We start from the raw sequence: 13,189 nt of genomic DNA on the forward strand, positions 1-13,189 counted from the left end.
ACTCCACTGGTCACAGGCCTCCAGCCTGAAAAGCACCCCTCAACCACCACCCTCTGTCTTCGACCTTTGAGCCAGTTCTGTATCCAAATGGCTCGTTCTCCCTGTATTCCATGAGATCTAACCTTGCTAACCAGTCTCCCATGGGGAACCTTGTCAAACGCCTGACTGAAGGCCATGCAGATCATGACCACTGCTCTGCCCTCATCAATCCTTGTTATTACTTCTTCAAAAAAACTAACTCAAGTTCATGAGATGTGATGTCTCACACACAAAGCTGTTAATAATATCCAGGATTTAACTCAGTAACTCTGCGTCGCCCAGTTATAGATGTTAATAATCTGGATAAAGTTCACGTACACCAGCTTTATGTTAGTGACTATGTATTGAGTCTTGTTAATATCGCCATCACAGGTGAGTTCCTTCTGAAAGGCAGGCCCTATATCCCTAACCCCCTCCCACCTGCTCTGTCTCCTCCATCCCCACCGTAGACAGTAAGTGGGAGGAGCTCATGGTGTTTCCATGTGAGTGAGATTGAGAACATCATCCCTTCTTTCCACAAGCCCACCAAGAAATGGTGGTAGTGTCCTTACCTCTGGACCAAGAGGATCGGGTTCAGAGTTGAGTAACACCATCTTTGAAGAGGCTGATTAGAAAACATGCCCAAGCCACCAGGCCATACTGCCTCCCAGCTGTCTCTGCCTGAGCCTAAACAGAACCTTCCTGTAGTTTCTCTCCTGTCAGATTCTCCCATTGCTCAGTTTGTCCAGGATCCCCTCCTGCTGCTGCACTGATCCTGTCCCTCACTGACCTGTCCATCCCCCAGTGTCCTCCACATTCATTCATTGTTTACAATCCCATTGTCCCAGTCCTCCAGCCACGCCCCTTCCACCCTATTGGGCTGCAACTGCTGTCAATTACCCAAGCTTCTGTGTGATCTGGAGCATGTACTGTAGGAGGGGAGACTAGTGCACGGGCGCAGTGCTGGGCAATTGTTGGCGTATGTGCAAAATGGGTCAGTGCCAGGGAGGCTGTGGGTGTGTTGGATTAATCTGTCATTGGCAGTTCCTCCCTCTGAAAGCAGGACCCAGGGGAATGGCCCCTCCCCTGGTATCCTGACGACTGGTCAAAGTATCAATGGGGAAGCATTTTGAAGAAAGGTATCAGAACTCTTGTGAAGATTAAGGAATGTTATGGAGAGGGACAGGGTGGGCCTGTAATTAGAGTTCTAATCTGTTTCATTTTAGTTCAACCAGATATGATTTGGCCAGTCGGAGGCTGAGGGGTGACCTTATAGAGGTTTACAAAATTATGAGGGGCATGGATAGGATAAATAGACAAAGTCTTTTCCCTGGGGTCAAGGAGTCCAGAACGAGAGGGTACAGGTTTAGGGTGAGAGGGGAAAGATATAAAAAAGACACCTAAGGGGCATTTTTTTCATGCAGAGGGTGGTACGTGTATGGAATGAGCTGCCAGAGGAAGTGGTGGAGGCCGGTACACTTGCAATATTTAAGAGGCATTTGGATGGGTATATGAATAAGAAGGGTTTGGAGGGAGGGATGTGGGCCGGGTGCTGGTAGGTGGGACTAGATTGGGTTGGGTTATCTGGTCGGCATGGACGGGTTGGACTGAAGAGTCTGTTTCCATGCTGTACATCTTGATGACTCTGTGACTCTATGTCAATAGCGATCCCAATGAACCAATTGACGAACCGGAACAGCTATCAGAGAGATCTGAAGTGGAGCCCTGGGCTCAACATGTGCACTTAAGTGGTCAGAAAATGTGTAAATGCCAGATTCATCACCGCACCCACAAGCTGGAGCAAAACATCACCCAATCACAATGCAATGCCACCCAGGCTCTCAAAACCAATTGCAATACTGTTATCAAACCAGCAGATAAAGGAGGAGCCATCGTCATTTGGAATAGAACAGACTACTGCAAGGAAGGGTACTGACAACTGAACAACCAGGAACACTACAGGCAACTACGGGCCGATCCAACCAAAAAAAACACCTGCAAACTAAACACATTGATCAAGATTTTTGATCCAGTCCTTCAGAGTTCCCTACACACACTCATCCCACATACTTATTGCAGAGGGGATTTCTACTACCTTCCACAGATACACAAAGTCAATACATTTGGGTGTTCCATCATATCAGGCGATGGGACTCTGTAAGAACCTGAGGAGAAAGTGAGGTCTGCAGATGCTGGAGATCAGAGATGGAAATGTGTTGCTGGAAAAGCGCAGCAGGTGAGGCAGCATCTAGGGAACAGGAGAATCGACGTTTCGGGCATTAGCCCTTCTTCCTGGCTATGTCAAGGGCATCTTGAAACCCATTGTACAGGGGACCCCCAGCTTCCATCGCGACACTACAGATTTCTTACAAAAATTCAGCACCCACAGACCAGCTGAACCAGGGACATTCCTCAACACAATGGATGTTTCTGCACTCTACACCAGCATCCCCCACTATGACGGCATCGCTGCAACAGTTTCAGTACTCAATACCAACAACTGCCAATCTCCGAGCACCATCCTGCAACTCATCTGCTTCATCCTCAACCAAAACTTTTTCATCTTTGACAACCAATTCTTCATCCAGGCACATGGAACAGCCATGGGGACCAAATTTGCACCCCAATTATGCCAACATTTTTATGCACAAGATCGGACAAGTCTCCTTTGCTCCAACCAACACTATGTACCAGATATAAAGACGCCATTTTCTTCCTCCGGATCCATGGCAAGGAGTCACTGAAACAACAACACAGTGACATCAACAAGTTTCATCCCACCATCAGACTTACTCTTTAGTATGTGTCTCATTCTTGGACACACGCATCTCCATCAAGGACAGGCACCTCAGTACCTCACTCTACCGCAAACCCATGGATAACCTCATGATGCTGCACTTCTCTAGCTTCCACCCTAAACATGTTAAAAAAAGCTATCCCCTACGGACCAGCCCTATGCATACACGAGATCTGTTCAGATGAGGAGGAATGCGACAGACATTTGAAGGTGCTCAAGGCTGCCCTCATAAGAACAGTGTACGATGCTCAACTCATTGACTGCCAGTTCCGAAGTGCCACAGCAAGAAACTGTAATAACTCCTCAGAAGGGTACCCTTCGTTGTCCAGTACTTCCTGGGAGCAGAGATTCCAAGCCATGTTCTTTGCAGCCTGAAACACACTATCGACGAGGATGAGCACCTCGCCAAGACCTTCCCTACACCTCTACTTCTGGCCTTTAAATAACTGCTAAACCTTAAACAGACCACTGTTCACAGCAAACTGCCCAGCCTTCAGGACAACATGGACCACAACACTGAACAACCCTGTTATGGTTACCACGGCAAGACATGTCAGAGTGTTAACACAGATACCATTACACATGGGAACATCATCCACTATGTACGCGACAGGTATTCGTGTGACTCAGCCAACATTGTCTATCTCATACGCTGCAGGCAAGAATGCCCGAAGTATGGTACATTGGCGAGACCAAGCAGATGCTATGGCAACAGATGAATGGACACCATGCAACAATCTCCAGACAGGGATGTTCCCACCCAGTCAGGGAACACTTCAGTGGTCAGGGACATTCGGCCTTGGATCGTCAGGTGACCATCCTCCAAGGCGGACATCGGGATACACAATAACACAGAGTGACCAAGCAGAGGCTGATAGCCAAGTATGGAACCCATGAGGATGGCTTCAACCAGGACCGTGGATTCACGTCACACTACAGGTGACCCCACCACACTATACACTCATACGCACACAGTCCCACTCTCTCTCATATGCACACACATATATCCCCCAACACTCACACCTTCTCACAGGCTTATACTCACACTCACACTTTACCAAGCATGCACACACACACAAACACATACTCCCTCACACGCACTCACATACACACACATACAAATCTTTGGGGTGAATTTGTATTTGCAGATACATTCTATTTTGCTCAAAAAGCACAAATCCTGCAGGCAGTCAATTCATGCAATATTTCAAGAATTCCTACTCTGGAAATAGAACCAGTCTGACTCAAGATTGGGATACAGAAAGACTCTAACCTCACATCTATAATGCATTGTCTGAGCAGAGGCGTCACTTTTTTTTTATAAAACCTTAAGTTATCTCAAGAATTTGACTTAAACGTAGTTCTGGAATTTACATACTAATGAACAGAAATCTGCAGCCCATTCTAAAAGATGAAAGACTTAACAACAATCTAAGTTTGTTCAATATATCATTTCAGTTGCATGACACTGTAATCTTTTGATGTAGGTTCTGAGTCTTATTATCCTGTTCCACAGCTACCTGATGAAGGAGCAGTGCTCTGAAAGCTAGTGCTTCCAAATAAACCCGTTGGACTATAAACTCATGGTGTGTGATTTTAACTTTGTCCATCCCAGTCCAATACCAACTCCTCCACATCATAGTTCTTCCAAGCCCCCCCCCATTTTTCTATTCCATTCATTTAGAATAAAGGCCAACCAACATTTATTTTCACTTCCCTATTATCTGTTGAACCTGCATGTAGCTTTTAATGATTAATACGAAAGAACTCCCAAAGCCCTTTGCTGTAACCTTCTGCAGAATTTCCCCATTTAAATAATATTTAACTCTATTTTTTCTGGCAAAGTACAAAACTTCAGATTTTCCCACATTATATACTACCTGCCACTTCTTGCTCACTTATGCGATTTGTCTATATCCCTCTGCAGACTAACTGCATCATTCACAATACTTATCTTCCCACTTATATTTGTGCCATCCTCAAATTTGGTGTCCTCCAGATTGCCATCTCTGGAAAACTTTAAATCAGTGAGCAAACAGAGAAATTCCCAGTGACATATTGCACATGTGGGTACGGACATATTTCAAGGCAGTTTTGTATGGACTACACTAGACTAATTCAAAATAATACAATATTTTATGCATCTCTCTTGGATAGTTAGAAATTCTAATTGATATTAAACATGGGATACATTTATACGCAGGGTCTTTATCAACGTCGATACATATGGCTGTGGTTATTTTCATTTGCTGAACAATTTGTCTCTACATTTCAATTGCCTTCTTATATTTCTTTTTGCTATTACCAAGAGTAACGCAGAGGCGTGCTTTAAACATCTGAATAGTAAAGTACCATCTGAAATATGAAAAGCAGAAATTGTCTGTAAACTGTCTTAAACTACAACTTCCAAATTCTTATAATTCATTTTGAAGTTATGTGTAAAATATCTTAAGCTTTTTCTACATTAAAGTTGCTACACTGTTGCAAGACATTGTTATAGTGCAGCATTATCCAACAGATATTTTGAACCCACAAATATGGTGATGCACTTTTTAAAAAATATATGTTTGACTTATTGCTCATGCAATATAGGGTGAGTATACAAGCAATCAAGTAAAATAGGAATCACAAAAAGCCCTCACACTCTGCTTTTCTTCTTACTCATCTATCAACAAACTCTTTGGCTCAGTGTCAATTTTAACTTGTTTAATTTCTTTGGGCTGGCTCATAACAGCAATCTTAAAAGGTGTTATATAAATGTCATGCTGTTGTTGCAATATACTGCCACCGGGTTTATAACTGCCAACACTCAGTTTCATGTCCAAATCCACAATGTTTCCAGGAATTACGATGCAGAATATTGATCACTTGGGTGGGAAAGAGCAGCTAAGGAGCATTATTTACCTCAACAGGTACTTGCAACATTTCCACCAGCTGTTTAGCCAGTTGCATGTGGTAATGTGTTCCAGATCCATGCGTTTCTCTGGTCACTGGATTAGCTATGCCCATGCTCAGCAAATAGGACTTGAAACGGATAGTCTGTGAAACAAAAAGTACATGCATTTTAACTTTGTAACATACACAAGTTGCATTTTTTAATGATGTTTCATGGTATATGACTAGATGAAAATAACCGTACAGGTTAATAAAGCTGTAATATAAAGTTTTTAAAAATATAAGTTTTTAAAGAAACAAGTGTCTGTGGGGTTTAGCTGAAACAGTTAAAAGCGGAGCTAGCAAACGAATGGTTGAGTACAGTTCATAATCTTGCCATTTCATGCCAGTCTACATTTGTTAATGGAGACAATTGGGTTTTAGTTATGAAAAAGGACATTTTGTTTTTAATCAGAAATGTCATCAGGAAATCCATGCACAACTCCCATCCACACTGGAATAACAACTGTCTGGTCATCTGCTGTTTGTGGGTTTGGTGCAGGATATGGCTTCCACATCTGACTGTGTAACAAGTGGTTATCTGTTGAGACCTGGAGCATTAATCAGCAATATGAAAGATGCCAATGAAGCATTCTTTATTCCTTTAAAATTAACTAAACATACTTCTTACCTCATCCTCAGAAATATCTCCTTGCTTATCTTTGATTTTGTTTGCTATTAATTTTGACAAATCAACCATCTCTTTGGCCTAAAGAAAACAAAAGGATTTACTTGTTCTATTCTGAATATATTTGCCAGTTAAAAAAATAGTTCAATTCAGAATACTGATCAGTAAGAATGAATAGTGACAAGTGCTGTATTAGATGAAAAGTTGCCCATAGACTGATAATTAACAAGCTTTCTTTATTAGGTGGGATTAGAAACTACTACGATCCACAGAGATGCCTCTCTACAAAAGAAGCAAGATGTAGCCTTATAACAAACGTTTGTACTTTTATCTTCAGTTTCTTGACCTTGTCTAAACATTTTCTTCTCCCTTACCTTCAAATCTCACACCACGTGTAACTCAAAGTGAACTGGAAATCAACAAATCCTTGGGAATGCTGTTATCAGGAACTATGCTCGAGTTGCTGATGTGTAACCATCATTCTGAAAGGTTTTGTGTCTTGTGTAGAGAACCCTAGGCTCAATAGCATCACTTTGCGAGCTAACATTTATTTCCTTTTTTTAAGAACTTCACTTTGTATTGTAATTTATTTGGGATTAGGAGGAACATATATGCATAAAACAAATCAAAGCAAGACCTGGGAGACTGCAATGACAGTGTCCCCTTCTCTCATCATGAAAAAGGAAGGTGTTGAAGAACTAGTGACTACTTCTGCTGGCTGCTCAATAAAGAATTGCAAGAATGTTTTCCTACAGGTGTGACAGCATCTCTGACAAAGCCAGTATTCATTGCCAATTCAAACTAACCACAAGAAGGTAGTAGTGACCTGCTGTCTTGAATCACCCAGTGCTGTCAGAAGGAAAGGAAATTCCAGGTTTTTTAATCCAGTGACCATGAAGGTGTGGTGAAGTAATTCCAAATCAAGTTGGTACATCAATTGGAAGGGGACATGTAAATTTGGTGTTTCCACATCCCTACTGCCCTTGTCCACCTGGGTGAAGGAATGGCCTGTCAACGGAGGCTTGGAAAATTGTTACATTGCATCTTGTAAATGGAACACTCTGCTACAATGCATTGCTTGTGGACAGAGTCATAAGATGGTAAATGGAGTAGCTATTAAGCAGGCTGTTTTTTCCTCAGTTGTGTTGAAAGGGGAAGTGTTGAAGACACAACACAGACTCAGGCTGTTAGGACCAGCTGCAACCAACATGTTATCTCTGCTGAACCAGCAGAGTGGGGTTTGAGAGGTGTCACAAGAATGTATGAGCATATAAGCCTCATACAAGAACTAAAAAACGTTTGTAAACTGGACTGTGATAGAATAGTTTAATGACGCTGGTTGCTGAATTATATAATCGGCACCCCCATGATTAGATCACTGCAACTGACCTAGATGCACTGTAATAGTATAACTGTAACCACATGCAATTAATCACTGGAATTCATGTGCCATCTTTGCATACATGTGATTTCCCTTGCATATACTAAAAAAAACAAACTTGAGTCTTGTCAGATCACTGTAGGTGAGGCAAGTGTTTGACCTTCCACCACGGTGTTGAGTGACTTACAGGTTCAAAATCCTTTCATAATATGTTAAGCAAGGCTTCTGTTTTGCAACAGAACAGTCACCAATATATTTTTAAGAACTATGCCATACATGCTACCTCAGATGAAATCATATTATATGGTATCCATCATCAATTAATGTGGCTTTTATTTATTGCTAATTAATTTATTAAAATCCAATAATAGTCATTTTCAGTTAATGTTCAATATTGTTACAAGCTGAATAGGAAGTGTTCATGGAAGCTTACCTTTTTCATAAGCTGATTGAGATCTTCAAAAGCCTAGGAATCAAAGAGAAAAACATCTGCTCATTGTAATCATAAATTATAAAAACTAATTAATTGTATAAAATTTCAAAGAGACATACTTAAAGTTAAAATACAAATATTGAGCTAGGACCAAAGTAGCCCATTCAGCCCATTGAGCCTGCTCAGCCATTCAATACAGTCATGGCTGATCATCTATTTCAACACTCCTCCACCCCACTTCGCCACATGCCTTTCCATCATTGATATTTCTAGATTTGTCAAGCTCTAAACTGAACATAATCAATGATTGACGTTCCATAGCCCTCTGAGTTAAAGATTTCCAAAGATTCACCATCTTCTGAGTAAACAAAAAAATCTCAACTTGGTCCTAAGTGACCTTTCGCTTATTTTGAAATTTTGTCCCCCTGGTTCTAGACTCCCAGCTAGGGAAGCATCTACCATGTCTATCTCTAAGTATTTGTAGGGATCAATGAGATCATCCTTTATGGAAGGTGGTTGACGATTATGCTGATGGAGTTGAAAGAAGGAGGATGGGACAAGGCTTGAGTGTTCTGCTGTGCCATTATTGCCTGGCTAAACCGAATGGCCTGTTTCTATGCTTAATTAATCCATGTACATTTTATATAATTGAATGTAAGGTAAGTATAACATATGGTGAATAGCTAAATTTGAGGAAAATGTAGACATTTCCAATTACATGATTAAATTCTCTCTATAAATGTATTTTGTGTTACATTTAACACATTTTCAGCAAAAACAAAGCGTTAGCACAACATTTGAAGGGAAATTGTCTTTCATTATGCTTCCGCAACAGGAAGAACAGCTTTCAACTGGAGCTACTATTGTCTAAACAACTAATATTCACAATTATACTGCAAAAATAAACATAAAGCACCTTCAAATCAGAGGGATGTTTGGCACTAATAACATATAACAATTTCAAGCGTGACTTTTTCCAATAAGGAACGCTAATATCAACAGTGTTATCAAACATCAGATCCTATTTGGAATGTGAAAACAACCATCTACTTTTTTCCACAGAAACAAAGAACTTGCTCTAACAGGTTTCAGAGTGAATTCTGCATGAAGCATCTATTTTGACTGTACTGCTGTCACATGAGAAGCTGAAGTACTTTGAAGTATAATCACTATGCAGCAACCAATTTCTATAAAACAATCACCTGTTAATAGTCAAGAGGTGAATTAGATGTTTTAGTGGTATTGGTATAGGATACACATTTGAAGGGTGCATGTGGCAGTGTCTCTATCTTTGAGCCTGGAGGCCCAGGTTCAAGTCCCATCTGCTCTTTAGATTAGATTAGATTAGATTATTTACAGTGTGGAAACAGGCCCTTCGGCCCAACAAGTCCACACCGACCCGCCAAAGCGCAACCCACCCATACCCCTACATTTACCCCTTACCTAACACTACGGGCAATTTAGCATGGCCAATTTACCTGGCCTACACATCTTTGGACTGTGGGAGGAAACCGGAGCACCCGGAGGAAACCCACCCAGACATGGGGAGAACGTGCAAACTCCACACAGTCAGTCGCCGGAGGCGGGAATTGAACCCGGGTCTCTGGCGCTGTGAGGCAGCAGTGCTAACCACTGTGCCACCGAGCCGCCCACACAATGTATCAGAAATTTTCTGAACAGATTAACTGAAGTAACATGGGCTAGAAAAGTAAAAGTTTACAATAGTGCCACAGGGTCTTTTATATTGCTGTAAGAGGGTAGAGTGAAATTGGGTTTATCACATCATCTGGAAGATAACAAATTTTGCAGAGTAACACTCCTCCAGTTCTGTGTTGAAATGACAGCTTCAGTTACGTGGTTGAGTCTCTGGGGTGGGTACTTAAAATGACACCAACTAACTCAGTGATGTGATTTCTACAGCTGCCACCATAAGAGGGGCTATTGTTGTTTCTGATGAACTTCTTCATGCTCACCCATGATTGCTGAATAAACCTACAAGGTTCAAACATTAAAGCAAGGAACAATATCAATCAATGAAGGTGACAGCTGGCTGCCATTTGGGTCAGGCAGTGAAGCCATTAATATTCACCCAAGAACAGGCATGAAGATTGTTGAAAAGGTTTTGCTGGACATAGCAAAGTAAGAATTCTCCTGGATGCACAAAGGTTCTGTGGCCACGGTCAATATTCCAACACCTTCCACTAATATCATACCACCAAGAACTGGTCACAGCACAGGAGGAAGCCATTCATCCCATTGTATCCCTGCCTACTCTATACAGGAGTGATTTAGCCAGTCTGGTCCTCCTCACCTTTCCGTTAGCACTCCAGTTTCTTTTCAGTTGCCCTCAATGAAAACTGTCTCCACCAGATACTGCATTCTAACCACAGGTTTTCTGCATGCCACCATTGATTCTTGTGTGAATCACCTTAAACAGTGCCTTCTGGTGCACAACTATTTCACTACTGGGACCGGTTTCTCTCCGTTTACTCACTACTGACTTTTGATCATTTGGAGCACCTCTATAAAATCTCTTTGCAGTTTCTTCTTCTCAAAGGAGAACAATCACATTTTCACCAGTCTCTGTTCATAACTGAAGTCCCACATCCCTCGGACCATTCCCATAGATCTTTTTGGCATGGTCTCCAAAGCCTTCACATCCTTCCCAAATTATGATGCTCAAAATTGGACACAATACACTGGGACCAAACCAAAGTTTTTTAAGTGTTCATTAAAAGTTCCTTGCTTTTGTTTAGTTTATAAATATAATTAAGTCCAGAATCCTTTAAGCCATTTTGATTTTGTCAACTTGCCTGCCACTTTCAATGATTTTTGTCCATATATCCCTAATTTGTCAGTTTCTACAGCTCCTTTGTCACTTCACGCTCATTCCATTCCAGGATTTCAGCACAAAAAGCAATGATGCCCCTGTGCAGTACTGAGTAAGTGCCGTACTGCTACAGTGATGACATTCTGATGAGACAATGAACCAAAGTTCTGACTGCTTTCTGACAAGTGCATAAAGTATCAAGTAAGAGAGGGACGTTAACCCCAACATCAACTAAAATGACTGAAAAGCTTGTAATTATCACAGTGCTGTTTGAAATGCACAAATTAGATGCCTCATTTCCTACATTCCATGAATTGGTACAATGGAAAAGTGGTTCATTGGCATTTTGGGACATCTAGCAGTTATGAAAGGTCCTGTCTTTCTTCTCCTCTAAGTATACATTGCCTCTTGTTTTCCTATTAAATTGTACAATTTCATATTTCTCAGCATGAGATTTCATCTGCTTTGCATTTACTAATTCCACAGCCAGTTCAGATGCTCCTTCACAGTTTATGATAATCCCAAGGTTTATGTTTTAAACCCATGCTCAGCACACCAAAGTCCAGATCATTAATATATAACAACAAAAACCTCAGACCCAAGACTGAGACCTTGGGAAACCCATTTTTAACCCTCTTCCAATCTGAAAAACAAACCATTTATCATTACTTATCTACCACTCAGCGAAATTCATATTCATGCTGTCAATCCCTTTTATTCTATGGGCTTCAACTTTCTAGTGTGAATCATCTTTAAACAGTGAATCTGAGCATTATGTTAGCAGCACTTTATCAGATAAGTTATGGAAATCCATTTAATACACATACTCCCCTTGTGCCACACTCTCTAATCTACACTGTTATCTCACCTGGTTCAGCATGGGAATGAATTTGTCTCCTGTTCCCCCAAACCTAATGTGCAGCTGTGGGACACCAATTTAGCACCCACAGAATTGACACGAGGTGAAAACGGTTTGAGTTGCCTGACACATGGTCCATCTGCCTCTCCAACTTTACAACAGTTTTGAGCAGAAGTCAAAAATCTCCACGTCACGCACCTCCCCAGCCCAAAGATGAGATTAGATTACTTACAATGTTAACAGGCCCTTCGGCCCAACAAGTCCACACCGACCCGCCGAAGCGCAACCCACCCATACCCCTACATTTACCCCTTATTTAACACTACGAGCAATTTAGCATGGCCAATTCACCTGACCTGCACATCTTTGGGCTGTGGGAGGAAACCGGAGCACCCGGAGGAAACCCACACAGACACGGGGAGAATGTGCAAACTCCACACAGTCGGTCGCCGGAGTCGGGAATTGAACCCGGGTCTCTGGCGCTGTGAGGCAGCAGTGCTGACCACTGTGCCACCATGCCACCCAAGACTTGGATAACAAATTGTTCGATAATACTGCATTACTCACTGTACAAACTAGTACAGGTTTCAACAATTGTATGGTGGTACATTTTGCCTGAAAATCTATTTATGCAGGAAGTCCAATATATAATTAAGTGTAAGATGAGAGAAGTCTCATTTTCTATTTGTCAGATAAGGGATTAAAAGGATATCACATGTAAAATAAACACATGACCTCCATGAAACTCATCTTACCAAGGAATCTATTTTTCATGAGTTACAGTAACGGATGTTAGAAGCTCAGAAAATTATTCTCTTTCACCACTGTCTTCTGAACAAGGTCTTTCATAAGCAACACTATATGCAAAGGTTAACAGATTAACTTGCAGGTTGCAAGTGCTGCTTCAGTGTTCTCCTTAAGCCTCAAGATGAAAAAATTTAAAGAAGGCTATATTACTGAAGTGACAATCAAATAATGCCTAGTTGAATGAAAAGCATTTTGTATTAGCAACTAGGATATTTGTTCACCTCAGGCCAACTTTAGGTTCTCCTCGCTAATTTCTGAAATGTGTAGCAGCCATAACTACATAGCCATAAACAAGTGAAGACAACATCTCTGCTACACTGTGTTAACATTACTTTAAAACATTTATATATGTTTTCCTTGAGGCTTTTCCCTGCTTGGTTGATGGTCAGTAACTACAAAGCTGAAAAATTAAATCTTTTTATTAGACCTTTCATCTTCCTTAAGTGACTTCAGGCCAATCCACATCTAACAAACTGCTCTGAAAACTCTACTTTGACAGTTG

The 13,189-nt window shown here is 41.3% G+C and overlaps 1 protein-coding gene across 1 annotated transcript in view; it reads right to left on the minus strand.

Annotated features, from left to right (window-relative positions):
• vps36 (vacuolar protein sorting 36 homolog) overlaps nucleotides 1-13,189 on the minus strand; it is a 72,349-nt gene that overhangs the window by 29,850 nt on the left and 29,310 nt on the right. The window contains exons 7-9 of the mRNA XM_043692140.1: nucleotides 8,192-8,224; nucleotides 6,381-6,458; nucleotides 5,720-5,854 (exon numbers count right to left, since the gene is read on the minus strand). Of these exons, the coding sequence (XP_043548075.1) occupies nucleotides 5,720-5,854; nucleotides 6,381-6,458; nucleotides 8,192-8,224 (246 nt within the window). The remainder of the gene's footprint in view (nucleotides 1-5,719; nucleotides 5,855-6,380; nucleotides 6,459-8,191; nucleotides 8,225-13,189) is intronic.

The sequence above is a fragment of the Chiloscyllium plagiosum genome, chromosome 6 (assembly GCF_004010195.1).
Source record: "Chiloscyllium plagiosum isolate BGI_BamShark_2017 chromosome 6, ASM401019v2, whole genome shotgun sequence".
Classification (NCBI taxonomy): domain Eukaryota; kingdom Metazoa; phylum Chordata; class Chondrichthyes; order Orectolobiformes; family Hemiscylliidae; genus Chiloscyllium; species Chiloscyllium plagiosum.